The following is a 26885-nucleotide window of genomic DNA, read 5'->3' on the forward strand; positions in this document are numbered from 1 at the left end:
AAGTTGCGCTTGAATAAGAATTGTTTGAATTACTTGAGGGCACCAAGTTTTTGCAAGATAACCATTCTAGTATAAATAAAGAAAACATAAACGAACTATCGGCGTAACGTGTTGTTTGTGCGGTTTGGACTGCACGACGGTTCCAAGCGTTTAATTTACAATTGGTATTGGTACAACTGTTTTTAAAAATTATGCTTCAACTGCTTCAGTGCCTTCAAACATTTTCCATACAAAGACATCTGACTTATGAATTCTATATTTAGTTTAAAAATTACGAAAAGCTCTAGAGGAAACCCGCACCGCCTCTGGCAAATGCATCATTACCGGCACTGTCCTTCCCCAGTTCAGTTAGTCCCAAGATCTTTATTGTTTTGTGACTTCGCTGATTGTTCTTATAAAAGAGTTTTCAAAATATTACACAGATTTTCGCTTAATTTTCGATTAAAAGATCTGTATTCTTCAATTTTCTCCAGGTTCAGACGCCCATTTTGACAGATTAGTTGTTTACGTTAGAATGTTCTTATTCAAGAGTATAATTTCTCTTTCAAGAATATACGATTTTAAGAGAGTTTTATGGCAGTATTGTTAAGACAAACGAATCTTGCAGAAGAATGTCATAAGTTTTTGTCAAAACTATTGTTAAGTTTTAAGGAGCGTCGCTTTTAAGCAAAAATGAAGTATCCTTTAAAACCCCTTATAAGGTGAATTACACTTATTGATAACTTAGTTTTATGGGTGATTCTTCAAGTCTCCTTCAGTCATACTTCAGAAATGTTAGTCAAATAAGATAAAATTCACTTGAGGAGGAACATTATAAAACCTAACAGACTTTGAAATGCTCTGATAAAACTACTATAAGAAATGAATAAGACCAATTTGCTATTGGATTGTTACTTGGGATGTTCGAATTTCGACTAAGCAATGCTGCTAGATGGAGTCAGTAGGATTATTGCAAAAGCCCCATAGCTGTCCTGTACTCTAACAGCCGGCTGTGAAGTCCGTCGATAAAGAAGGGTAACGTCTTAGAAAGACCTTTAAACCCAAGGCTTTTTTTCTTTGTTTGATCATTTGGCCAGGGTATGAAATGGAGAGTGTTACCTGGAAGGAGCGTCAAACATAGCTCTGGCTCCCTCAAGCTCCCACCTAGCGCCTCCACGCAGATCCAAGTCAAATGATGACGGTCGATGGCCTTACCCGGAAATGCTTCATGTACTTACTGAAGCAGCTAAGCTAGGAGGTGCGACCTAGAGCGCCTGTTCACCAGGTAAGGGGCGGCTCACACAGCGTCTGTATCGAAAAGGGCGGCTGAATATGAAATGCTGTAAGATGGCAGACCCATCAGGGATGTAGGTATCGCGACCCCGGTGAGGTAGTATACCAAAAATTCAATTACCACGAATAACGAAGAACGAAATTCAGGACGGAACAATCGGTATAGGACACGGCAAGGGACAAGGAAACGATTAAGGGATAACGATTCGAAACTTGGTACCTGGAATGTCCGAACTCTCTATGAACCGGCACGGACCGGCTTGCTTGCTCGAGAGCTGCATCAACTCGGAGTGAAGATCGCTGCTATTCACGAAGTTCGGTGGCCAAATTCCGGAGAAAGGAAGTTCCGTGCAGTAGACCCTATTGCAGGTACTTCTTTCAAGTACCACATCCACTACAGTGGCGGGAAAAAGCAGAACATGGAGTCGGTTTCGTAATGTTGGGAAAACAAAAGCAACGAATTATCCGGTGGAGGCCCGTAGATGATCGTATATGCGTGTTGAGGATTAAGGACAAATTTTTCAACTACAGCCTAATCAACTTATACGCACCGACAAATGATAAATCCGATAATGCTAAGGACGAGTTTTACGACAGGCTTGAGAGGACCTATGGAGAGTGCCCAAAACACGACGTGAAAATCATCATCGGAAATGCTATAACAGCACTGTTGGCGCGGACGGTTTATTGAAGTATACTTTAGCCTTTGGACTTTAAGCAATAGCCCGTGGTAGATCAACTGATCTCGGGGTTGCTTGCGGGACTAAGTTCTTTTGTTAGCGATAGCCCGATTGGGGTCGCATTAACATAGGGTAGAGTACGGATAGTACAATGCGCCAATGCGCAGATCGGGAGGCAGGAATTCTTCCATCCAGTCTTTGGAAGACATAGCCTTCATCTATCGACCAATGATAACGGCTTGAGGCTCATAAATTTTGCCGCGGATAGAGGAATGGCCATCTGTAGCACCTACTTTCCACGTTTAAATATACGGAAATATACCTGGAGGCATCCAAATGGAAACTCAGATCGATCATTTCTTAAATGACAGTCGACACTTTTCGGATGCTATCGAGGTACGGTCTTTTCGGGGACCAAATATCGACTCAGACCACTATCTCGTAGTGAGTAAGATTCGCGCAAGGCTGTCGAACACGACGAAAGCTCGCACTGAGAGGACGCTGCGTTTCAACACCCAGCGGTTAACGGCAGTGGCAGTGGTAGCAGTGGAGTACGCCAGGAAGCTTGGCCTTCGAATCGTAGAACAGCAGGTAGAAGGAGAAGATATGGGCTGCGGAGGAACATCCATGGTGCCATCGAAACAGCTGCGAGAGAGGTGGTAAGCACGACGCGTGGAAGACAGCATAACAGCTGGTTTGATGCCGAATGCCAGAGAGTGATAGATGAAAAGTACCAGGCCAGGAGTCGCATGCTCACTGCGACAACGCGTCAAAACAGAGAGAAGTACAGAGATACTAGAGCTGCGGAAAAAAGAATCCATCGTCTAAAGAAACGCGAGTACGAGGAGCACGTGCTCGCCGGCGCAGAGGAGCGATACGCCAGCAACGACACACGGAGTTTCTATAAAACGGTGAGATGCAGGAATTTTGCCATGTCTGTGATGTGCAGTGATAGTACTGGCAACCTGCTTACCGACAAAACGGCGGTAGCAGCTAGGTGGAAGGAACACTTTCAGACACTGTTGAATGGAGAGGTAAATGCGGAGATCGGCAGGGACAGGATAGGAATTGTAAGCGATGGTCAAGCTGTAGAACCACCAACACCAGAGGAGGTTAAAAAAGCATTCAGTGAGCTGAAAAACGGTAAGGCTGCTGGGAAGAATGGTATCCCGGTTGAACTTCAAAGAGCGGGGAGCGAGCGGCCAGGGTTATAGACACAAATTGTGCCTCTTCCTACGTCTATTGCAGATTATCACCGAGCCAAACGCGTCGTTATCTTGATGAGCGGATTTTGCAGTCTCCTTTTGTCCAACGCCTCTATGCACAGTGGGGCGACTCCATACAAATGCTGGCCACGCAAAAAAATCTCTTTAAATCAATTTATTTTGCATTAGAACGTATATTTTTTGTGTTAGGGAGAATTTTCAACTATTTCTCAAGTACTTTTTTAAGTATAATGACGTATAAGAAATGAGGGTCATTTGGAAAACTATTGCAGATGGATTTTAACAGAATAAAACATTATATAAAACAATACAAAGCAAGTATGAGCCTTAATAGTCAACACAAAATCCATATAAGTTAATATTATTCAAAAACCAAAACTTTTCCCCTTATTAGTTTTCTTAGTCTTCTTTATCTCCATCTTCTTCTTCTTCTTCTTCTTCTTCTTCTCCTTCTGCAGAATAACTCGTTTCACGTTTCGTCTTCAATAGTAATATAGCGTTCTCAGAAAGATTTTTCTAATTACATTTTTCCGTTTCGAAGAAGAAGCTATAAGCTTTATCCGGAGAAATGAGAAGACGAATAATTTTATCACGATTTGTATTTTCACACTCATTTTTGCATGTAAAATATTATCTTGTATTTTTATCACTATTTTTAGAATAAGGCAATAACTTTATTTTCGTGAGGGTCAATACCGGTGTAGGAGCTAGCATTCACGCCTCTCACACCAAGGACCGTGGTTCAATTCCCAACCCCGCAGAAGTCACGAATGCCCCAGTTGTTAAAGTGACTATAATTAAACAAAAAAAAACTTATTTTTGTACTTCTTCTGTCATTCATCCTATCAGCAATATAGTTGTCTAGATTCATTTATGACCGCGAATTCAAATTGGACGTATTATATGAGGACTATACCCTGACATAAAGGTTTGTGGTATACAAATAATAAGTTTCGAATTTTTCTGAAATAATGTGTTCAAGAACTTGCTATAAGAATATTTCTCAACCTTTTAATTAATTTCATATCTATACCCGTGATTTCAGAACTAATGCCAGGATTGTCATAAGATCTTCGAGCTGTATTTCCGTCATTACTATCGCTGTATCCTCCAGATTTCCTCCAACCTCTAAAATCTAGTCAATATGCAATATGGATTCGAAGCAGCTTATCCAACCATGTAAAGGAGATATCCCATAATTAAGATATCCTACGTTTACTTTGAGTGTTTGGATTTTGTATATATTGTTAAATTCTGATATAGTAGCCTTACAAGCGTAACATCTGTGCTCTGCGCTACTCTGCGCTAAATGAGACTATATCCATTTGAAAGCACATATTTTACGCTAACTTTTACCGATAGTGTCAATAGTGGCGAACCTTGGCTTCAAAACTTTTAAGCGTGTTTTACGCGAAAATATGGCACTTTTTTAATGAAAATTAAAATTGTGGCCTACTATGATAAAATTACTGCATACTCAATTAATGGGCTTTATTCAGCACTATTTTTTGAAGAACTTTTCCTTAGACACCGTTGAAATCCAAGCTACCATTACACCTCCAGCATGTTTTGAAATATTGGGTTATTTTTCTAAAAAACGCTAAAACATGCTGAGACAGAATACTTTCAAGATTCATAGAAAATTCAAATTTTGTCATATTGATCTAAAATTTTGAATTTGAACACTTCAATAGTATAGAATCACAGGAAAAATACAACGGGGAGTCGAAATGAACTTTTATTTTTTGGCTGCTGGCCAGCGATTCCCCACTGTACTATGGTTCAAAGGTGCAAATACCAGCGAGCCACATGCCCTGGCGGGTGTTGTGGGTTCGAATCCGGTTATAATCATAGATTGGTTCGACTCATGCAACCTCCAGCATTGGACAAAAGGTAGGAGTCAAATAGACTACTTGTCAAGCTTAGCTACCAATATCCCCCCCCTCCTTTCCTTTCCGCTCTTCCCCTCCTTCACCAAAATTTTCATTTCTTTCCCCTACCGTCCCTTCATCAATTGTAGAACCATCGTTTCAAAAAAAAAATATTAAGAAAAAGGACGTTAATTCAAATTTTGGACGTAACAGAAAGGACGTTAAATCAAATTTTGGACGTTAAACGAGAGGACGTAATTTCGAACGTATAAAAGTGGAAATAAAAAGAAATCACGTAAAATGAATGGACGTAAAAAGAGATTTTAGTGTAAATAGTATTTGCAAAGTTATTAAGACATCGCTTTCGGTTGACCTCACAATAGTATCTTTTAATAGATATCGGTCAGTTCCTGACATTGCTCAAGGAAGTTTGTAAATATAGTAAAGATTAACAGCTCTTTAAATATTTCCAACGATCAACATAATATAGACAACGCTAGAAAATGCGTCCAAAGAGTCTAGAAATAGCAAAGTTAAAAGCGAAAAGCAAAATTAGCAAACAAACACTTTGATGTCTGAACAGAAAAAAAAACATTCCAATAATTCATCAGGTTGTTTACGCCAATCATTTCTATTTCATACCACACGTTTCGAACGACCTGCAACTAGGTAGTCTATTCGGTCTATTTTCACAGGCTCGATAGTTTTGTTATTAATATTATCAGAATCTGAGATGCTTGACGTCATCGTGTGACGAAACCTGTCGTGCCTTGGGGCGGCGACGGTTGTTATTCTAAAAACCTGTCAAAGTTGTTTTCCCCGTTCGTTCGCCAGCTAGCGCTTACGGATTGTTGTCTCGAGCCGAGAAACGGTTTTCCCTTTAACAAGTTTATTATTTCCATATTCAAAACATGTCGATTTGCCATTTAGCCAAGAATAGCGTTCTCTGTATGCGTTCGACAACGACGGCGGCGCGCGGTATCTTGCCTCTTGAACCGCTCGACTGGGGGCTCGCTTCAAGCTTCAATTATTTACTTACAGAAAGTGGAACTGACCGCCTCCAATAGGCAACACATTCCTTGTTTATTACTATCTTATCATTAATACATACAAAGCTTGTCATATGCACGGTCTCTAGTTGATTGAACGAATTGAATGTACTGACGACAGCGCCGTTTGTTAGACCGTTCGCTATTTGCATCCTTGTAGTTTAGGCATTTGAAAACGGGACTACATTATGTTTGTGATAGATGTGTAACCAACCTAATCGTAGGTCACTTTTGACCAAGGACTACGTGTAAGTGGGAGTTACGGGTGTAAAATAAAAATTTGAAAACAAGATCGTCTCGAATTCATAAAAATCATTTGCGCGAAGTTTCTAAACGTCCGGATTCAATGAGACGTACTTGAAAACTTTTATGATTCGTTAGCGAAGCCAAAGATCCCCGTTCTTTCATTTCTAATTCTAATTTTCGACAAGCTAAATAACATAAAAGTAAGGATGGCAATACACAAATTCGATCCCTGAAATTAGAAATATGACTTACCGATTGCTCATCAAAATACTATTTAATTTTAGTTCGGAACGGTTCTAAAATATTTAACGAAAGTTTTATACCCTGATAATTGAGGTACAGGAAATCAGCAGTGAGCAGAAAAGAGGTAAGGCTGCTGGGAAGAAACATATCCCGGCTGAACTTCTAAGAGCGGGGAGCGAACGGCTGTACGCAGCAATCCATAGGATTATTGTCATGATCTAAGAGGAATTAAATGGATGGATTAGACGTTTACCATACGTCAGTTAATAGATATGTTCTGGAAGTACATCTTGTAGATTCATCATATGTTTGTGAACTTTAAGGCAGCGTACGATTCAGTCAAACGACATGTATTGTGGCAGATAATGCTAAAACATGACTTTCTGGTGTCAACATGAAAAATGGTGACGCAGACACACGAACGATGAGCTGTGCAAGGTATAAAAATTTGCAATGATCGATGCATTGAGTAGTCAAGAACACTTAGAAATAGATAAAGAAGTGCGGCACACAAGCAATAGATTGGGTTCCCGACAATTAGCTCAGTGTTTTGCAAAGGGACTTATTCTGCGAGGCAAGTGAAGTGATATAACAAATTTAGTTTGCACTCTCTTTGCGCGTTTCGTTTGGCGTTAGTCAAGTCGAATCGAATGACATTGAAGTTTCAGGACGAAAATTTTGCGGCATGTGACACAATTCGCAGAACTTCGAAGTAAATCCCAGTGGCACCGCAGCGAAATTTGATTTTCGAGAAAAATGTTGGAGAAATTCCACTGACTCACGGCAGTGCATAAACTTGCCATACTGTTGAATGCTACAAGTTACCCTACCTTCCACGTTACGAATTTTTGGCTCTAGCTTAGACCCGGAAGAGTAAATCCCGATCAATCCATGCAAAGTGAAATAAGCCGCGTTGGTCAGAAAGTAGAACAGCCACCAGTGGTAAAGCGAAATTAAAAATTAGCTCAATTAAACTGCTTTTTTGCATGACCCTTGGCTGGGAGAACGAAAATTAAACGCGTGGCTGGCAAGAAAAGCGCCACGGCGGGTTTAAGAGCTAGCCGCAATGGGCACTAAAACTCCGCTTGCGCCTGAGTTTGCGAATAAACTTACGCGGGCAAAAGAACAGATAAGGAACTCACGGGAGGAGTGTAATTTGCTGGTCGGCAGAATAAGGGAAAGTGATTGAAGAATTCCCCTAGGGAAATAGAGTAGGTGGGGAAATTTTTCTCAATACCTCGTAGATTGATAAACACATTTTCAGTTAAAATTATATCGCAATATGAAACCTATAATTTTATTAAACACCGGGAAAAATCAGGGAATTTGGTTTTTCGTATTCAGTTGCCACCCCGTGAAGGTGGCCAGAATACCCAATGAAATAGTCAAAACTATTTTCAACAGGAAGAGGCCGTAGACTTCGGGGCAGACTCCGCACCTGCTAGATGTGCATTGTCGAGGACGAGGAGCGATTGGAGAACGGCAGCTCAGGACCGACAGTACTGGAGAATCATGATTCGTTCGGCGCAGGATCGATAACGGACCGTCTCCACTAATGAAAAGTAAGTAATTGAGGCACTATTATTTCAGTTGCTAAACGAAGACCACAGAGATCCGCTTTGTCTTTTGCAGTGTCATAATTTTAATTATGACTTAATTAACTTCTAGTTAACTTCTAGTTAAGCTAAAATCTCAGGTTTCAATCGTTAAAAACAGTAAAGCAACCAATTTTGCATGTAGAACTGCTGAACCAAAGCGACAGAAAACCGCCGAAGACTCCAATATCCGTCGTGTTAGCATTACATCCATCCCATTCCAGCAAATAAACTGATCCAACCCGATTGCCCGGTATACTGAAGTGAAGCTTTTTATAGTTAAGGGGACATGAACGACTAAAAATGTTGAAAAAATCATTTTTTTTATTTCAGATTTTGATTCTGCAGGCTTTTCCGCTTATTTGATGCTAAATTTGTAATGATGCGACCACGGGAAGTGGCCGAAAAACGATCATACACATAAGCATTCCAGTGCGGCGTGGAACAACTTCGGCGGAATAAAACGCCACTCCTGGAAAACCACGATTTTCAAACTTTATGTCTACATTTTATTTTTTCAGGCATCTACTTTTCTTCTTTTTCGTTTTTCTCAAGCTGTGTTTTGTTTACGAAACTCAAAAGTTATAAAAGTCTTGGTCAAGCTACTATCAACAAAACAAAAAAAAGTTTGTTCCAATACGTTGTATAGTTTCTGAGAAAAAGGTACATAAAGTTTGAAAATCGTGGTTTTTCAGGAGCGGCGTTTTATTCCGCTGCAGTTGTTCCACGCCGCACTGAAATGCTTATATGTAAGATCGTTTTTCGGCCACTTTCCGTGGTCGGATCATTACAAATTTAGTATCAAAATAAGCGGAAAAGACTGCAGAATCAAAATCTGAAGTAAACAAATAATGATTTTTTTTAAATTTTTGGTCGTTCATGTCCCCTTAAGATCGGTTACGAGTTATACGACAAGCTTCTACTCATATAATGCAATTAAAATACTGTGCAATCACAATTTTTATTATGCTTTTTCTGCAAACATACTTTTGATGAAACCTGTTTATTTCGAACCTAAACTTAAGTATTTCCTCAAAACTTTCTTGATTTTGTCTAAGCCCTGTTAGTTTCGTTGGTAAATTACGCGTTTCTTAACGCGTAAATATCGTACAGTTTAAAGATGCTTGATTGGTTAATGTTGAAGGTCTTAAAACTCAGTGGCGACTTGTTCGCATGTTCAACCTGTTCATAGGACAGACAACAAAATTCAGCCCGACAAAATTGTTTTCATCACTCGTTCACGATTTGGTTTGCACCGACGCATATGCAATATGAATAATTCGGTAAATTATTAGTTTAGTTTACGAAGCTGATGGGCAAACCGTTATACACGACGTTTGGCTTGCGCTTTGATTCCATTTTATGTAGTTACGAAGCTAATGAGCAAAACAATCAACACGACGTTTGAACGTTGCTTTAGAGATTAGCACCAGGAACAATGTGTTGGTACGAAGGGGATTTGAAAATAGAGCGCGGTTGGCATGCATTATTCGCAAAATTTTCTCATTAACTCATTCATCTTTAGCATTGAACAACTTACGCATATTGGTTGTGGTGCGAGTGGTGTGGGCTTGTGCGAGCATCGCAGTAAGGTGGTTATTCTTGAATTTGGTTCAACAGGTAAATTAAACGAAAAGTTTTCGGTTCGTAGTTAAAATTCAAATATGAGTTTGAGTTTTACAGTAAACCGTCGTGTTCCGTTGTTATTTGAATAATTCTATCTCCATAGAAACCGGAACTGCAATGCAAATTGCGGCAGTATATACACGAAATACACCGTTTACGCAACATAGCAAGCGCTACGTGAATACCCCTAATGGTTGTTTTACGATTAAAATATAGAAATGCGACAATAAAAAAGTTGCATATTAATTTGTATTTTTCGCTGGTTGAATAGGTAAGCAAACCCCCCACGAGTCGCCACTGTTAAAACTTAACTTAACTTAACTTAACAATTACGTAGTCGTGCTAACGTAAGAACTAGAATGATTCTTAAAACTTACTCACATCAAAGATGTGTCAGAATTGTTGTTAACCACAACGGTTCAGTAGTGAATTTCACCGAAAAATTATTCCAGTTATAAACAACCTTTTTCATTTTCGCACCCAAAAGACGTAACTATTTGAGAAAAAAATCATCGATTCGATATCATAATACTTTACTGTCAACTGCATTGTCTGTATGGACAAATAAATGGTTATATCTTTTTGCATGTATGGTCCGGCTGGTGAGAAGAATATCAGATTCTGCACGTGCTACATTATCCTTGAACGCTTCTACAAAATAAACATAACGGTCTTTTGTATCCGTTTGTCCTCGAACGAATGGGGAGACCATTTTTTGCAGTCATCGATACAATATAGGTATGCTCGTTCGTTCGCATTGGCTATGGACTCTAATTTCACACGTAGAAACGCAACCATGGTGCGATTCTATTAACATATTATATCGGGGTATCAAAATTGGGCAGCTCACAAAATATGACCATGAACGCGGTCGAAGTTTCGCTTTCCGATGAGAAGTAAAGACAAAATTATTCCTAAGAACAGAAACAAATTGTCTAAGAACAGAAACAAATTCAAGGCCAAAGCAAGAGAATCATTTCGGCAGTGCCGGCTGCTCGGGTATGTCCCCAGTATGTCTAGAGTCGATTCCGGTGGGAATCACTGTCCATGCAGTATTCCCGATTAAAACGTTTGCGCTAGCACATATGTGCTCTAAATAGACATTACTCATATTTCTGTCCATCGAATTATAATCAAAGCAAAAACGCAGGTGCACTTTGAAAGTGATATACGATATCTATTTGAACCTCAATGAGGGCAATGAAAATGCTGATTGAATGCCATAAGTCCGTAGAAGAAATTGGATCATGCGTTGTTCAATTGCTATCACAATAATGTTCGAGGTTTCTGAAAATTGCAAGGGTTTTGACCTCGTGTGCTATTCAGAATGCGATACAGTAATAGAATTTCATTATTATATTCAAAGCAAATGAAACTTCAGCGGCAATGGAAAGTGTTTCGTGCACACTCTGTGAAAAATGATGCAATGTACGTACTTATTTCGAGTTATACAAGTTATAATTAGACTTTTTGCTATTGAAACTTTATCTAACATTAACAAAACTAATTTGTAATGCTACAGCTTTGTCCTAAAGAACCCTATTTCACTACCTAAGTCTTGAAACCATTGTAGTTTCTTTGGCAGCAGGTTCAATGCCCTTCTTTGTACCACTAAACTAAATATTCCTACAATCTTCTAGGTCCTAAACGCGTACCCTTGTTGAATAATCTTTCATGTCACGAAAGTCGGCACTGGGTCATCCTTAGCAAATGTATATGGGTATTTACACGAGGGGAAACTCTTCCTTACGACTAGCAAGGGAACATTCTGTTTTGAAAAATAACTAGGGTTGAGTTGAGATTCCACCACACTTCGAACCCTTCGTTGGGAGTTGTAGAAAACCTGTCCGTGATGTCAAGCCATAACCAGATTTCGGATTCCCCCACAGCTTGGTGCACAAGTTCCCTCGTGCGATGAATGAGTTTTGTGTCATGTTGTGTATAATCAATGGATTCTGCAAAAAATAATAATAAAAAAACTCATCGTATACAGGTAAAAGATTCCCTTTGTTGCTTCGAGGGAAACTGAATGCTTTTCCTGTAAATGGTTATTTTTTACAAAAAAAAAACATCAAAAATGCAGAATAAACAGGCACACAAAATAGTGTTCCTATATGCGAGAAAAACAGGTTACTACCACATCCTACTGGATGATACTTTGATCAGCAAACAACTTTTTGCGTTGATAAAGAAGCTTAAATATGTCGCACACAGCCAGACGCTGCTACCTATACGTCGCGACATGCCACACTCACTAATGAAGCGCGTGATTATCCGCGGAAATGGCCCAGTGCAGAAATAAACATCAACAAGTCTCGCACTTCGAACGCTTTTTCGAACGATCGTATGCGCTAATGTAAATTGAACAATTTTAATTTCCTTGCTTCAAAAAGAATAACTCTCACTTTTTTGGTGCTTTTTGTATTTGCACATACGTCGTTCTGGAAAAACCACGCAAAAAGTCGTCTGTAATTTGCAAAGTGTTGAAGCACATTTTCTGGTTCGTTATCAATAATTTAATTACATCCTCCGTATCAATTGAACTGGCGCCATTCATCAGCATCAATCGTAAGCAGTAGAGGATGATTGGAACATATTGTTAGTTCTTTTCTGGTGTAATTGTATGTGGACTTACAGTGTTGTTGGCAGTGGTACTGCACTGCGTGTATAAGGCGAACAGCGAGCGAGTCCCATCCTTCAGATTATTTCGTCCACTATTATATGGGGACTTGCATTGTGTGGCACCCCTCGTGCGCGTCGCGTGGTGTGGCAGGGACGAGCCGATCCGCAATGTTTCGAGGGTTACAATCAAAATACGCGCATGCGCCCTGGTTCCTATCGAATGCTAAAGCATTCGCGTGACTTTTTTTGTTTTTAACAGTTGAGAGGATGAAACATTCCGAAAGTTACCTATTGTGTTAGCAGTTATGCAGGAAAAAAAATCATAAGAAGCTTAATCTAAACCTCGTAATTTAACCAAAAAGGTTTGTCTTTTAAAATTTACTTGTTTTAGACTTGCAACGCTGCTATCTAACCTCAGAACCTTCACATCTTCCAGCGATACTTTCGGAACTTCTCCGGTTGCGAAAACTACCACCGGAACTATACCCAGGCAGCACATATTTGGCACTTCTAGTTGCAGTAACTGAATTATGACTAAAATTAGCCACAAATCGGTTGCCAAAACTGGTTTGTAACAACTGTGCTACTAGGGTACTTTGGGCCTCCTCTAATCTCCACAACTCTTTTGACTCCACTACCAGTGGACGATAATTTACAATTTTGTGGCGGTGTGTTGATTCTACATTACGGCTCAATGGAATGGCGATGTCTACCCTTGCTATAAACCATAATGTCTGGTCGGTTATGGTGAATGAAAAAGCCCGTCAGAATAATGCGGCCCAAATACAGCTTAAAACGGTCGTTTTCTAAGACGAAATCTGGTTTGTAGCGGTAACTTGGCACATCTTCCTCCAACAAACCGCATTGCAGCGTCAACTTCTGGTTTCATGTGGTTGATGGCACATTCGGCATACATCCTCTACTTCCTGATGGCAGATATACCACCTACAATTTCTCATTGGTCCAATCCTGTCATAAATGGCTAGCATGTTGAATTCTATCACTAGAAAGAGTTCACCATGGGTTAGTCATAAAATCGACACAACATTGTCGACGTAAGGCCAGTTTAGTTTGTTGGTGCGAGCACCATGTACTGCTTGCTGCTTCCAAGATGCAATCTTCTCTTCAAATACCTTGTGAAATAATTGTTTAAAGAGTACTTTATTTTCCACTACATTACCATGGATTTGATGAAACAGAAACCGATCGGCATAGTAGGGATAGTGTCCCGTAACGCTGGAATGGGCCATTAGTATCTTTCACTGAGTTTAATAATGACAGTCTTATAATAACAGTGGACTCACGGAAAAGTTAACTCTCAGAAAAGTAAAGCGAATATTAGCTCTCATGCAATGCTACAAAAAGATAATTTTTTGCTTAACTTTTCAGGTCACAGGCAGCCAGTCGTCGTATGTTCGAATCTTGTCAGCTGGGAGAGGCTGTTAGAGTCAATAGGATCGTAGCAACTGGCCCTGCAATTGTCCTGTACTCTAGCAGCTGGCTGCGAAGTCTGTCGTATGAAAGCAGAAGGTCAAGTTTCGATAACGGAATGTAGCACCTAGGCTTTGCTTTGCTAGGTATATAAGAAGACAAATAGCTGACGAACATACGCATTTTTACACTTAATCTTATGTCATACCAATTAATATTCGTGAAGAAGTTTTGACGGTAATAGAATGGTTTTTACAATTAAAGTTTTTGGACACTCACAGACAGACACTTGAAACTTGAAGATCAATATTGCAAAATTCCTTTAAAATTTTCAGCAATTTTCCAAATATAAAAATATGTTGGTGAAACTTGGTTTGAATCAAATTAACAAGAAAAAATAAGTTTGCATGCTTTTTAAAGAAAATCTTAGACTAGCAGTGACATTTCTAACTGTAGAAAGTTCTGTTTCTATTCGCCCCCATGTTGCTATTCGCCCCGTTTTACGGTACTCAAAAAAGTTTATATTTCGGAAAAGTTAATTGGCCTAATCCCAATCGATTAACTTTTCCGAGAGTTCACTGTATAGTGAAATAACACTATTGACGATGATGAACGGAATTCATGTTAATTAGAATGAATATTTTTGATTAGTGCATGGCGATCACGGAAACCATCATTACAAGACTGAAGTTCAGTTGAATTTAGCATAAATTTGCTGCTTATTTTTGCATTTCAAATGCTAGGTTTAATTTTCCTGATAAATCACGCAATCTGTATGATATTGTGTAATTTGTTTTCAGTTAGAATAGGTATTAAATCTAATCTCTTCGCAAGTATTGAATAATTGATTATTTGTGTGTTATATTTACTGCCGACACTTGCATAACAGTCCCATTTTCTATGAAGTTTCCTATATAAATAGAGCTGTTATGCCAGTAGCGGCAGTTTAGGGCAATCGTGTAATACGTGAAGTATGTTTTCTTGAGGGTTACAAGTATTACAGTTTGTCTCGTCAACTAATCCCCACTAATATAGTCGGTCTATTTTATGGTGTGCTAATTATATATTAGGCCATTACAAATATTTTATAAAGTTTTTGTCCTTCCGGTGTTAGGCCACTGAAGGGGGGGGGGGGCTTCGATTTTATCAACAGCACATCTTTTCACTACACTTCTCATAAAACGGCAAGCATGCGTACTCATACAGTCATATTATAACCGAACACTACAGCTGTAGCACATTTTTCCAACAGATATCAAATTCGGCTAGGTTTAATCATCTTGCAGTAAAGAATTTGCGATCTGTTGGGACAACGAACTTGTGTCATTTTTTCTGGCACACTTCCCTAACACATACATCAAATCTAAGTTCAATCGCGTTCGTAAGAATTCTGTTGGCACGACGGGGCTTTGTCACTCTTTCTGGCGTACTTCCCAAGCAAGGACATCAAAATGGTTTACTCGCGGTGTTAAGAAATCTTGTTGAAATGAGGAAACTTTGTCACTTGTTTTGGCTTACTTCCCAAGCACATATATCAAATTGGTATAGGTTTAGATCATCGTAAAGAATCTTCCAACAAACAAAAACTTTTGAAATTATTTGCAATGGCCTTAACTCCAACTGGTATAAAATAATATGAATACCTACTACGAGCCACAAATAATCCCAGTCTTCATCATTGATTCAGTCGATAGTGAAGCAAGAGCAAGCATATGATAATTGATACAAAAAACTGGCGATTGGAGCTCAACTCAATAACAAAAGCAAGCAGGCAAGAAAATCAGAATCGCGTCACCTAGTCCCGACACAACAGGCCTACCAATGCAATCAATAACGAAGAACCAAAACATTCCACTTACTCCCCGCAGACAACTCCCGGTTGCCTTACTACCAACCAACCAACCAGGCAAACTTAGAACATCGTGCTCCGTCCGAAGGGGAAGGGAAAAGTGTTTTGATCGAACGGTCTGCGTTAGCCCGTGTCCTATCATTTCTGTACATCGGAGGAACAGTGTGTTAGTATGTTTACGCTTCGAACACAACTTCGCCTAGTGGCTTCATATTCCCACCTCCCAGCGAATGTGAATATAAGAATATTTGCCAGTTGAAAATTTGTATAACATATTAGTTAAATTGTCGTATATGTAAGTAAATACAATACACTTACCTAGGAGAATTCAGCCACAAAGCACTAACGTTGGCAAATTATGAACAGCGATGATTATATCATCGCTCTGTACTTCCCGGGAGAGGATCCAGATGATTTCCTTTGTTTTTATTTTCAAATATGGCTTCGCAAATTGAATTCGCCCTTAATGTTTTTGTCTTATCGAACTTTTTTTACACACCTAAGGGTCATCTCTACTGAATGTCATTCATATACTTTGGGTTTAATGAAAAACAATCCAAATCAACTGCAAATTTTCAAGTTCAACAATTTCACAACAATGTGATTTCATACAACCTAACGATTGGTATTTTCAAAACAATATTTCACACTTTGTACCCTCTTTAACAATATCACCAACCAAAAAAGTCAAATCAAAATATATAGTTCTTAATAAATTCAGTAACTTTCATTCACAGAAAGACTATATTTTCACTTTTCAACTTGCACTTTTTACTTGCGGAGCACAAACACTACACGGCCATCTTTGAACAGCGCAAACTTTCGTATGAAAATGAATGACTCGATGTTTACAATTCTGATATAAAAATATTCTTTTATTCAAGCCAAGCGAGCACTCGCTCGCACGAACACCACCAGAGACAGGAAAACATTAAAAAGAGTACTACACGCGCGCAAGTTTGTTTTCTTCCTACACATGTGCACGATTGAATGAACTTTGAATCACACGAATGAGCATTCGTCCGTCACTCGTCACCGCCACTGCGCTGTGGTGGTGCGAATATGGTACCTATAGGCAATTCAAATATGCAAAGTTTTTCCACAAACATTCCATTCGGCGCATGTGCTGTGAGCTGCGTGGGGAAGGATTGAAAACATAAACAAAGTCTAGAGCAAGCCGTTCAAAACAAAGCTGTATAGCGATTCCGATTTTTTTTTACAACCGAAAAATAGTTCATTATAATCGCTGATTCGGTTTCCAATTAACTGGCCATAAAAATATTAAATATCGAGCTCAAAGCTACTTAGGCTACTCTGTCGTACCTAGTATAGCAAGTCTAATTCTCGACAATTTAAAACAAAAATTAAATAGTTTAAAATGAATGAACATAAAACATATTATCTACGCTGTGGATGTTTTAACAGAACAAACATTTACGGAAGCTAAAAGCATGAAATATAAACCAAAAATAATCAAACCAATTAAACTTACCACGGCTCACGATTTGTTGAAATTTACGCGCCCCGCGTGTTCTTTTTCTTTGTTATTATTACTAACGCTGTACAGTGTTTGGATCAGACGAGACAGAACGTAAAATAAAAGCTTTTACACTTCAATGAATGCTTGCAGTTCAACAGCTAAGCTTTTACTCGAGGATACACACACAACTGCATGTTGAGAAGTGGTGTGTACCGTACGGTACGCAATATCGTCACCATGACCAAAAAGGGGTAAATGAATATTAATTATTTAGGCTGTGAACCATTTCGCGAAATTTTTAACTTTTTGGTTAAAATTTGACAGTTCGATGGTTTTCCGAAAATAACCCTGCTCGGGAGCATGGTTAGTTTTAACCAAGTTCTGAGAGCCAATGAGATATGCACAGGTGAGGAAGTGAGCTTCGACAAGTTTCACTGATTTTTCGTTAGATTTTTTACATTGGTATGGATGCTTATCGCATTATAAATTTGTTCAAACAACCCGGGTTGAAATGAGATGAATTTTATCTATCACACAAAAGCAAATGAACATCAAAAATTCCTCCGATTTTAACTCGGACAGAAAAAACAATATTTTCATCCTCACCTTATATGCTCTCATTGAGCAAAAAAAAACTATCAATCCGTCAAATATGAAATGGTTCACATTCTTAGAGGAATATTTCACAACAGTGGAATATTTTCGTCAACCAGGATCCGGACATTTTCGGGGAATGTTTAAAATAAGCGTCTATAGATAGCCATATTTTATAACATTACATGTTAGTATGCCGTGAAATAAACATTGATTAGTAAAATCTAGAGTAATCTATCACTATTTATAACATTGAACATAACTTGTTCAACTAATGAGGCATGTAGTAGACAAAACACAGCGCAAGGAAAAAGAAATAAAACCCCAGATGAACGGAAAAATAGAAATTCTGCCGCTTTTTCCTTTTTCCTCGAGTTGTTTTGTTAACAAAGCTCAAAAGTTGTTAAAAGTCTTTTCCAAACGTTCAACAAACCAAAAATTACCCTAACCCCAACACCCCTATTACCCTAAAAAAACAGAAGCGGCATCTTCTTGCTGAAACGAATGTAGCACCCATACGCAATTAATATGCTGTAACTTTTTTCTCAAAGCTGTAAGTAATTTATTGTTTTATATTCATTTAACATCAAAACCATCTGTTTCTCCACTAGCAATAACACGCGCAGCACCTCCTAATACGTTATTCGGGGGATTGCTGTATAAGTAGCCAACAAACATTTTTGTTGAATAACAGCTTGTCAAACGCTTGTTACTCAGTAATTACCAATTTGATCACGTTCTCATAGAAGGCCGGTTTTTCTCTAACATCGTGAACGTACGCTCCCGACGGGGTGCGGATATTGATTCTGACCATTGCCTAGTAGCAGTACATGTGCGCTCAAAGCTGTCCACCGTATACCGGACACGTCAAAGTCGCCCTCCTCGGCTGAACATCAGGCAGCTAGATAACCCGCAAGCTGCCGAGAACTACGCGCGGGTACTGAATGAGGCACTGTCTTCTTCCAAGGAGTTACGTGCTTCAAACCAAACAAAGACGGTTGGGGCAGAATACGCTCGGCAATCGGAGAGGCCGCTACCGCGGTACTAGGTATTGACCCTCAGAGTACACAAAATGATTGACTTGATGGGGAATGCCAGCAAGCGGTGGAGGGGAAAAAACTGGGGTGACATTGCGATTCTCGTTTCGAGTGATTTTGGTTCGTTTCGACCATGTTAAACAAATGGGCGAAATGAACCAAAATCACACGAAACGAGAATCGCAATATCACCCCTGCTTGGAAAAATTTTGTAAGTATTGTCACTAGAGAGAACCTGGCCAAATACCGACGAGCTAGGAACCAGTCGACCACGATCCTGAGGAGAAAAAAGTGCCAAAGGAGGACAGAGATCGCGAAGAATTAGAACAACTATTCCGAACTAATGTCGCGCAAGTTTTATGAGAAGGTGAACCGAACACGGAAGGACTACACACCGAAACCTGACATGTGTAGGGACGAAGGAGGGAATCTAATCACAAACGAGCGCGAGGTGATCGACAGATGGAAGCAGTTCTTCGATGAACACCTCAATAGCGAAGTCGCAGAAGGAGGCGGAACGGAAATTAACCTAGGAGCGCCCAGGGAAGATGTCCTAACACCTGATCTCCAAGAAGTCAAACGAGAAATCGGGCTGCTGAAGACCAAGCCGCTTGAAAGGACCGCCTACCGGCAGAGCTTTACAATCATGGTGGAGAAACGCTAGCAAAGGCTCTACACTGAGTTATTTCGAGGATTTTGGAGGAGGAAAAGCTACCGGAGAAATGGATGGAAGGAGTGGTTTGTCCCATCTACAAAAAAGGTGATTGGCTAGGCTGCTGCAACTATCGCGGTATTACGCTGGTAAACGCCGCCTACAAGGTACTATCCCAGATCCTGTTACGCCGGTTGTCACCGATATCACGAGGTTTCGTAGGGAATTATCAGGCGAGTTCATGGGTCTCGCGCAACTACGGACCAAATTTTTACTATCCGACAGATCTTGCAGAAATGTCGGCAGTACATGCCCACGCATCACATCTTTATTGATTTCAAAGCAGCATACGATACAGTCGCTACAGACAAGCTATGGCAGATAATACACGAACACGGGTTTCCGGACACTCTTGAGTCCTTTCGAGACGCGGCAAGGGTTGAGGCAGGGTGACGGTTTATCTTGCATGCTGTTCAACAGGCTTGGCATACACTTTTCGCTTCGATTTTGCTCTTTTGATTACTGCATCTCAGCCAAGCAAAATTTGAAAAAGTGATGTATGAGGCGTTTGTAGAATTTGTTATTATCTACAATATTGCTCAAGTAAGCATTACTGTACATTTTGTATTTATGGCGCTATAAGGCTGCTACCCTCTTGGTAGCAAAAAGAGCGCTCTTTTTGCTACCAACGGCATTACTACCCTATAGCGCGGTAAATACTAAAGATAAAACTTCACTTTCTTCAGCAATATTATAGATAATTACTAGCTCTGCAAATGCCCCATACTCCACCTTTTCAAATTCTGCTTGGCTGAGGAGCAGTAATCAAAAGAGCAAAATCAAAGCGAAAAGTGTATGCCAAGCCTGCTGTTCAACATTGCTCTTAAGGCGGTGATTCGACGAGCGGGCATCGAAACGAGAGGCACGATTTTTACCAAGAGTAGCCAACTTCTAGGCTTTGCAGATGACTTCGATATCATTTCCAGGAACTTTGCGACGGCGGAGGCCTACGCCAGACTGAAAGCGGAGTCTAGGAGAATTGGGCTAAAAATAAATGCGTCTAAGACCAAATACATGAAAGGAAGAGGCTGAAAGGAAACAAACGCGCGTCTCCCACGGACGGTAACCGTTGACGGCGACGAGCTATAAGTGGCAGAGGAGTTCGTGTATTTGGGATCGCTGGTGACCGCGGAGAACAACACTAGTAAGGAGATCCAGCGGCGCATCCAAGCGGGAAGTCGGGCCTACTTTGCCCTTCGTAAAACGCTACGATCAGGAAGCACACGCCGCCGCACGAAGCTAACAATGTGCAAAACCATTATTAGACCGGTAGTTCTTTATGGACTTGAAGCCGTGACGCTGCTTACGGAGGACATACGCGCCCTTGCCGTGTTTGAGCGGAAAGTGCTGTGGACGATATTTGGCGGAGTACAAACTGAAAGCAGAGAGTGGCGGAGGCGTATGAATCACGAGCTACAGGCACTGCTTGGGGAAACTCCCATCGTACATCTAGCGAAAGTTAGCAGGCTACGGTGGATCGGACACGTCGTAAGGATGCCGGACGACAGTGCGACGAAAATAGTACTCTTAAACAACCCCACCGACACCAGGAACAGGGGGGCCCAACGTGCACGATGGTTCGACCAGGTCGAAAGCGATTTGCGACTTCTGAGACGACTAGGAAATTGGCGACGAGTGGCCCAAGACCGAGTTGAATGGAGACGAGTGCTTGAAACAGCACGAGCCACCCCGGCTCTATGTTGAAGAAGAAGAAGAAGAAGACTTCGAATAGATCGTCAGCTGAAGCTTCGTCGGTCAGAAAGGACCGACTCCCGGCAGAGCTCTACCTAAAATGGCCAAGAACCGCTAGCAACGACACTTCATTGGATAATTTCTAGGATTTGGGAGGAGGAGAAACTACCGGAGTAGTGGATGGAAGGTGTAGTCTGTCTCATCTACAAAAAGAGCAATCGGCTAGATTGCTGTAATTACCGCGGCATCACGTTGATCATTGCCACCTACAAGGTGCTCTCCCTGATTTTGTTGCGTCGTCAATCCCCAATAGCAAGAGAATTCGTAGGGCAGTATCAGACAGGTTTCATGGGTGCCCGTGCTACCAAGGCTAACACTTGTATATATTACAAGCGCTCAGCGTAAAATGGCGTCAAAAGGAGAGCAGGTGCGAAAAGCAATTGTGTGCGGTCGCAATGAAAATCCGGATCTCTCATTAAGGAAACTTGCCAAAAGCTTGGCTTTGCTCCAAGCACTGTTCACAGTGTTTTAAAATCGTTCGATACTCGCTTGACAACAGCTAGGAAGAAGGGAAGTGGAACAAAAACGAATTTGAGGAACCACCACAAGGATGCGAAGGTAAAACAAATATTACGGAGGAAACCAGATGTTTCTGTACGTACCATTGCTCGGAAAATAAAAATGTCGCCAACATTCGTGCACGCTTCTAAGCAACGACAAGGCATGATGTCTTTCAAGGTGAAGACTGTGCCAAACCGTAATGATAAGCAAAATACGACGGCCAAAACACGCGCTCGTAAGCTTTATCGCGAATATTTAACGAAGTTTAAACAGCTTCCTTGTATATCTTTTTACACTGCCAGGAAACGGAACGGCGTTGCAGAGCATTTTGGGACAAAGAAGAAAGCCAAGTTCCCCAAAAAATATTTAGTATGGCAGGCCATATGCAGCTGTGGTCGAGCAAGCAAAAGTTACATCACTACGGGAACGGTTAACAAGGAAATATACCGTGAAGAATGCCTGCAGAAACGATTGTTACCGTTCCTACACAGCTATGATGTACCCGCGCTATTTTGGCCTGATTTGGCATCCTGTCACTACGCCAAAGATGTTTTGGAATGGTATGATGCTAATGGAGTCCATATTGTACCAGTATAATCAATATATATATAGAATGCCAGTGTCGCTGGTGTTTCATGTATATTTTGGTGGCAAACATGTTGCTGGTTCGTGTCTTGGATACGGGAACTACATTGTCAAATTGCCCAATAGAAAATTTTCCTGCCGACGAAATACCCCAAAACGACCAAATCGGGTGATTTATCCTACGTGATTTACGGAAAAGCAGAAGGATTTTTTATTGGGTTGCCTTTTTAGTTTGACAATCAGATTCCCGTTTCGAATTGATCACTCACACATGTGCGCATACAGTGTAAATACGTAATTTTCAAATGTGCGATGTTTACCACGAGCACTGCAGCGACACTGGCATTCTATATATATTGATTCAACTATTGTACCGAAGGAGGCGAATCCACCTAACTGTCCAGAGTTACGCCCCATCGAGCGGTATTGGGCTTTGGTGACGAGAGAACTGTCCCAGAACAAACAATAAGCAACAGCTATAGATAAACTTCGAAAATCTTGGACAAACGCAGCTAAATTGGTTGCCAACAAGTCTGCACTGACCCTCATGGCAAGGATAAACTCCAAAGTTCGCCAATTTTTCATGCAGACCAAATAAGTAATGTTAATGGTCGTGTGCACGACGGAGCAGTATTTAGTTTGATAATAATCTCTATGAGGGTGCCCGGAAGAGGATAGAAGTCAGAACGGTCGCCATCCCTGTATCGGTACACGTCTTGACAGATGCAGGGAAACTAGATTGTCAAGCGACACAAAAAACACTAAGTCCGTGTAAAATATCTTACAAGCATGACTGTGATGGAATGGGCGTTATGACGGTCACCATCTCCTCGACAGGTGAACGGCACAGAGCGATGCGTCCCATCGAACTAATGTCTTATGGTACCTCCGGGAGGTCAAAGTCATACAAAATTGAAAAGTCAGTATAAGAAAAAATTAAAAAAGGGATTTTATGGTCCGCCTGACTAAAATATAATTTCTTATTTATTTCTTTTTCATTGGAATGTGATATAAAGAAGTCCAACAGCGCAAATAATTTCTAAAATATGAAATACATGATTGTATTTTCAGTAATCGATAACAGTTGATTTATATCGCGTTTCCTCTCATTTGGTATGTAAGTAAATTTCGAATAATAATATTCAGATAAAAAGTAGTTTTCTTGCAAATACATTACCTTACTGCGAGCAATGTCTGCGTATTTGATAGTGCCGAGTATTTATTTCCTTTTGTTGAAAATTTGTGATTGTGCCATATTTTCAAATGTTAAGCTCTCTACTGGTGCTTCATATTGTTTCATTCTGTGCCGTTTATTTTGTTATCATGTTGTATTGTGAGATTATTTAATATCAAGCGCAAGTCTTAAAGGCCATCGGAATGCTTTTCTAAAAAGCATATGCTCTGCTGTAATGCAGGATTCTGGTTTGAATTTTTACGAATTGTTCGTTACGGAGTTTCTACTAATTGACACGTTGCGGAGACAATCAGTGTTTGTTCATGTTTCAATACTTTTCTGTAAAATTACTGTGTCAATGGCTCACGATTTGTTAATATGAAAATTTTCTTTATCATGTAGTTCGAAAATGAGTGAAAAATTTTATTTTTCTATGCTTTTACGTGAGTGCTTATCCTATTGAACTAGTGTTTTGAATTTTTAGCCCTTCAAAATGGTCACAATTGTTGAGATTTAAATGTTCATGGACGATTGAGTTATTAAAATGTGCATATTTGCAATGTATATTATCTACAATAAGAATCTTTAAACAGAAAATATCCATAATATGCAATCTATAAAAACTATATAAAAGTCAAACATAAAACACTTTAAGTTCACGAGCATAATAACAATTGTTTCGTTTCATAATATTTATTCGAATTTAGATTCAGGCAATAAATCGTACCACGCTTTCAAGCCCTGAGCTGAAGAAATTTCCGCATCATTGAGAGAAATTTTTTGCTGTAAAAGAAACCAAATAAGTCAACCAGCGTAAGCAACATTTAAAAAGTTAAATAAATTACCATTCCAATGACAGGGCTTCCGAAGAACCCTTTCTGTGTACACACTGTAACCTCTAGTTCCGAGTTGACCAGTTCAGCATTCGAAATGACGTAATCAAATGTGGCATCGAAAACAGGATCGCAATTATCCTTTACGACATTGGTTTTGCGCTTAGATTCCTTTGTACGCCCAGGTAGCAGATAGAGTTTCACATATGGATCTGGAATATTGCTGGGGTCTTTCAGCGGAATATTGTTTATTTTGTGGATGATGACTAGCAGCCGTTGCCGCTGTACGCTGAATGCAATCGTTAGTTGGATGCGACCCAAACCAGCCGATCCAGCACTGGATGTAGTACTTGGACTACGACGCAACAGCTCATTTCCATTCTCACTAAGATTGGGGCTTCTTGGCGGGGTAGCCATCATTACTGTATTCAATACGGTGAATGGCTCTTCCTGAATGGACATTTGATCAATAATTCCGGAAGAGGTTGATTTTCGAGAGTCCTGTTTCTTTACAGAAGAGCTAACAGCCGTTTCCGATGTGGTTGAATCAGCAACGACTGCTGGTGCAGTGCGTACGGAACTGGATCTTGATAGAGAGCTATCTCCACCGTAACCTTCGGATGTAGATGTCTTATCGGAAACAGCTTCAGTAGTTGGCGTATCACAACGGGTTCGTTTCAAAATACGCAACGATAGTGACATAATTATTTTCGATTCTGGTCCCGATTTTTGCAGTTGGAAAGGTTGCGACATAACTTCCAGATTTGGTTTATCCATCAGTGCGCTCAAGATGTAGATAAGTGTTCCAAGTGAATTGCCAGTCTTTTGGTCGATTAATTTGAGCTGTAGAGTGTCATTGTCCGGATTGCCAACCAAAAAGGTGAATCCCTGCTCCCACACTGGCGAATCGGTTCGCATTTGTGCTGTGGTTTGCTCGGATTTTTTACCAACGCTTAAGATCAGATAAGGATCAGGCTGGCTTTGCTGGCGTGCTTGCTGCGAAAGGTCACAAGAGCACATTGTAACTTAAAATCGTAAAACTCCTAATCACCTTTACAAAGTGATTATTATTTATATTGTATTTATTACTCACCGGCAAACTTTTAGCGGAATCGATAAACACCGTCAGTAGGGCCGTACTCATCGACGTCACGCGCAGCAGCTGAGTTTCTTCCAGGGCAGCTTTTAGATCCGCCTTAGTCGCACTCAATGCAAACCAGGTCAATCGTAGATGAACCAAACCATGCTTAGCTTGCTCAAGAGTCAACCACTGGAACAGAACATATCTTGATTTTCTTGATATTTACATAAATTAGTTTATTTACCGTGTCAATTTCGCCATTTTTGGTGACACTGCTTATCTCGACCGTAGCTCTGCCGGGTTTCGGAATAAAAGGAAACATCAAATATTAGTTCTTGATATAATGCTTAGCAGGTTATAGAATTCTAGCCTATTATAAACGTATCAAAAAAATTTAGAAGCTAAAAACAAACATTCAGTTCAGAAGTTAGAAAACAATGCAATGCAGCAAGCAACCGAACAAATACAGATGATGGCAGCCATTTTGAATGGGATCCGAATCAAAACGAAACGTATGGTTAATATATTGAACAGTAGTTCGAAATTAGAAGGCATTTGCAGTGTTAAGCGATGATGGTTTTAACCTCGGCCAAATACCGAAAAAAGGTAACGTGATTGAAACCAAGAAAATCCCGGAGCAACTATAGTAGAAGAAAACTAGAAATATTTTGATTGACAAAAGAGACGACAGAAATCATAGAAACGGAAGAATTGTGAGCTAATTGATTAAGAAACCATTCCAGGAAATTAGATCGCAGAAGAATCATAAGAAAAACAGCGTGAGTTGATCGATCGAAGTACGATAATAAATTTTTTTACAGTACATAAAAGGAGCAGCAAACTTATCAGTTGTCTTCAAACCTGCCAAGAGGGTCGTGATCGCCGGTTCGATCCCAGTCGAATAACTTTATGCCAATCAAGGTTCGATGCGTAACGTCAACACAAGCCTTTCAGGTTTTTTGTTCGTTTTAAGGAATGTTTAGATTCAGGTTATTTTCGTATGGACGTCAATTGGGATTAGTATTTGAATGGTAGCATGATCAGAATGTTTTTTGGCAGTGGCAGGTATGGGTGGTCAGTACACAGGGACGCGTTGCGAAGAGAAACGATATGAAACAAAAGAAAGAAAGAATTAGCGATAGACGAAGGTCACAAATCGATATCCGTGTTGCAGAGATCGTTTTTTCGTGTCTGTGCTGTAGAGTATAGTTGTTAAAATTCAGCTTTTGTCGGAAAGCGGTGTTAAAGTATGCTGGGCATGGAAGATTTGTGGAAGAGTTTTCATTTATGTACAAAAACAGTGGCTTTGATTGCTAGACTCAAGTGTTTCAGTTTGATCTGTTTGACTGAAATTCGGAGACAGTTTTGATTAACACACACTCGCAAATTATTAGTTCACGATTTTGACCCAGAGGAATCTAATATT

The 26885-nt window shown here is 40.1% G+C and overlaps 2 protein-coding genes across 5 annotated transcripts in view; both read right to left on the reverse strand.

Moving 5' to 3' along the window:
* LOC128741916 (protein CREBRF homolog) overlaps window positions 1-16495 on the reverse strand; it is a 39494-nt gene extending 22999 nt beyond the window's left edge. Inside the window, exon 1 of the mRNA XM_053838039.1 lies at window positions 16029-16495. The gene's annotated coding sequence lies outside the window, so the exon portion shown is untranslated. The remainder of the gene's footprint in view (window positions 1-16028) is intronic.
* A 6955-nt stretch (window positions 16496-23450) lies between these two features.
* Window positions 23451-26885, reverse strand: part of LOC128744499 (extended synaptotagmin-2) — a 35538-nt gene continuing 32103 nt past the window's right edge. For all 4 annotated transcript variants that reach the window (XM_053841555.1, XM_053841553.1, XM_053841554.1 and 1 more), the window contains 4 exons: window positions 25704-25752; window positions 25472-25648; window positions 24391-25374; window positions 23451-24328 (listed from right to left, as the gene is read on the reverse strand). In XM_053841555.1, coding sequence (XP_053697530.1) covers window positions 24239-24328; window positions 24391-25374; window positions 25472-25648; window positions 25704-25752 — 1300 coding nt within the window. In that variant the 3' untranslated portion in view covers window positions 23451-24238. The remainder of the gene's footprint in view (window positions 24329-24390; window positions 25375-25471; window positions 25649-25703; window positions 25753-26885) is intronic.

Source organism: Sabethes cyaneus, chromosome 3, assembly GCF_943734655.1.
Source record: "Sabethes cyaneus chromosome 3, idSabCyanKW18_F2, whole genome shotgun sequence".
Lineage (NCBI taxonomy): Eukaryota > Metazoa > Arthropoda > Insecta > Diptera > Culicidae > Sabethes > Sabethes cyaneus.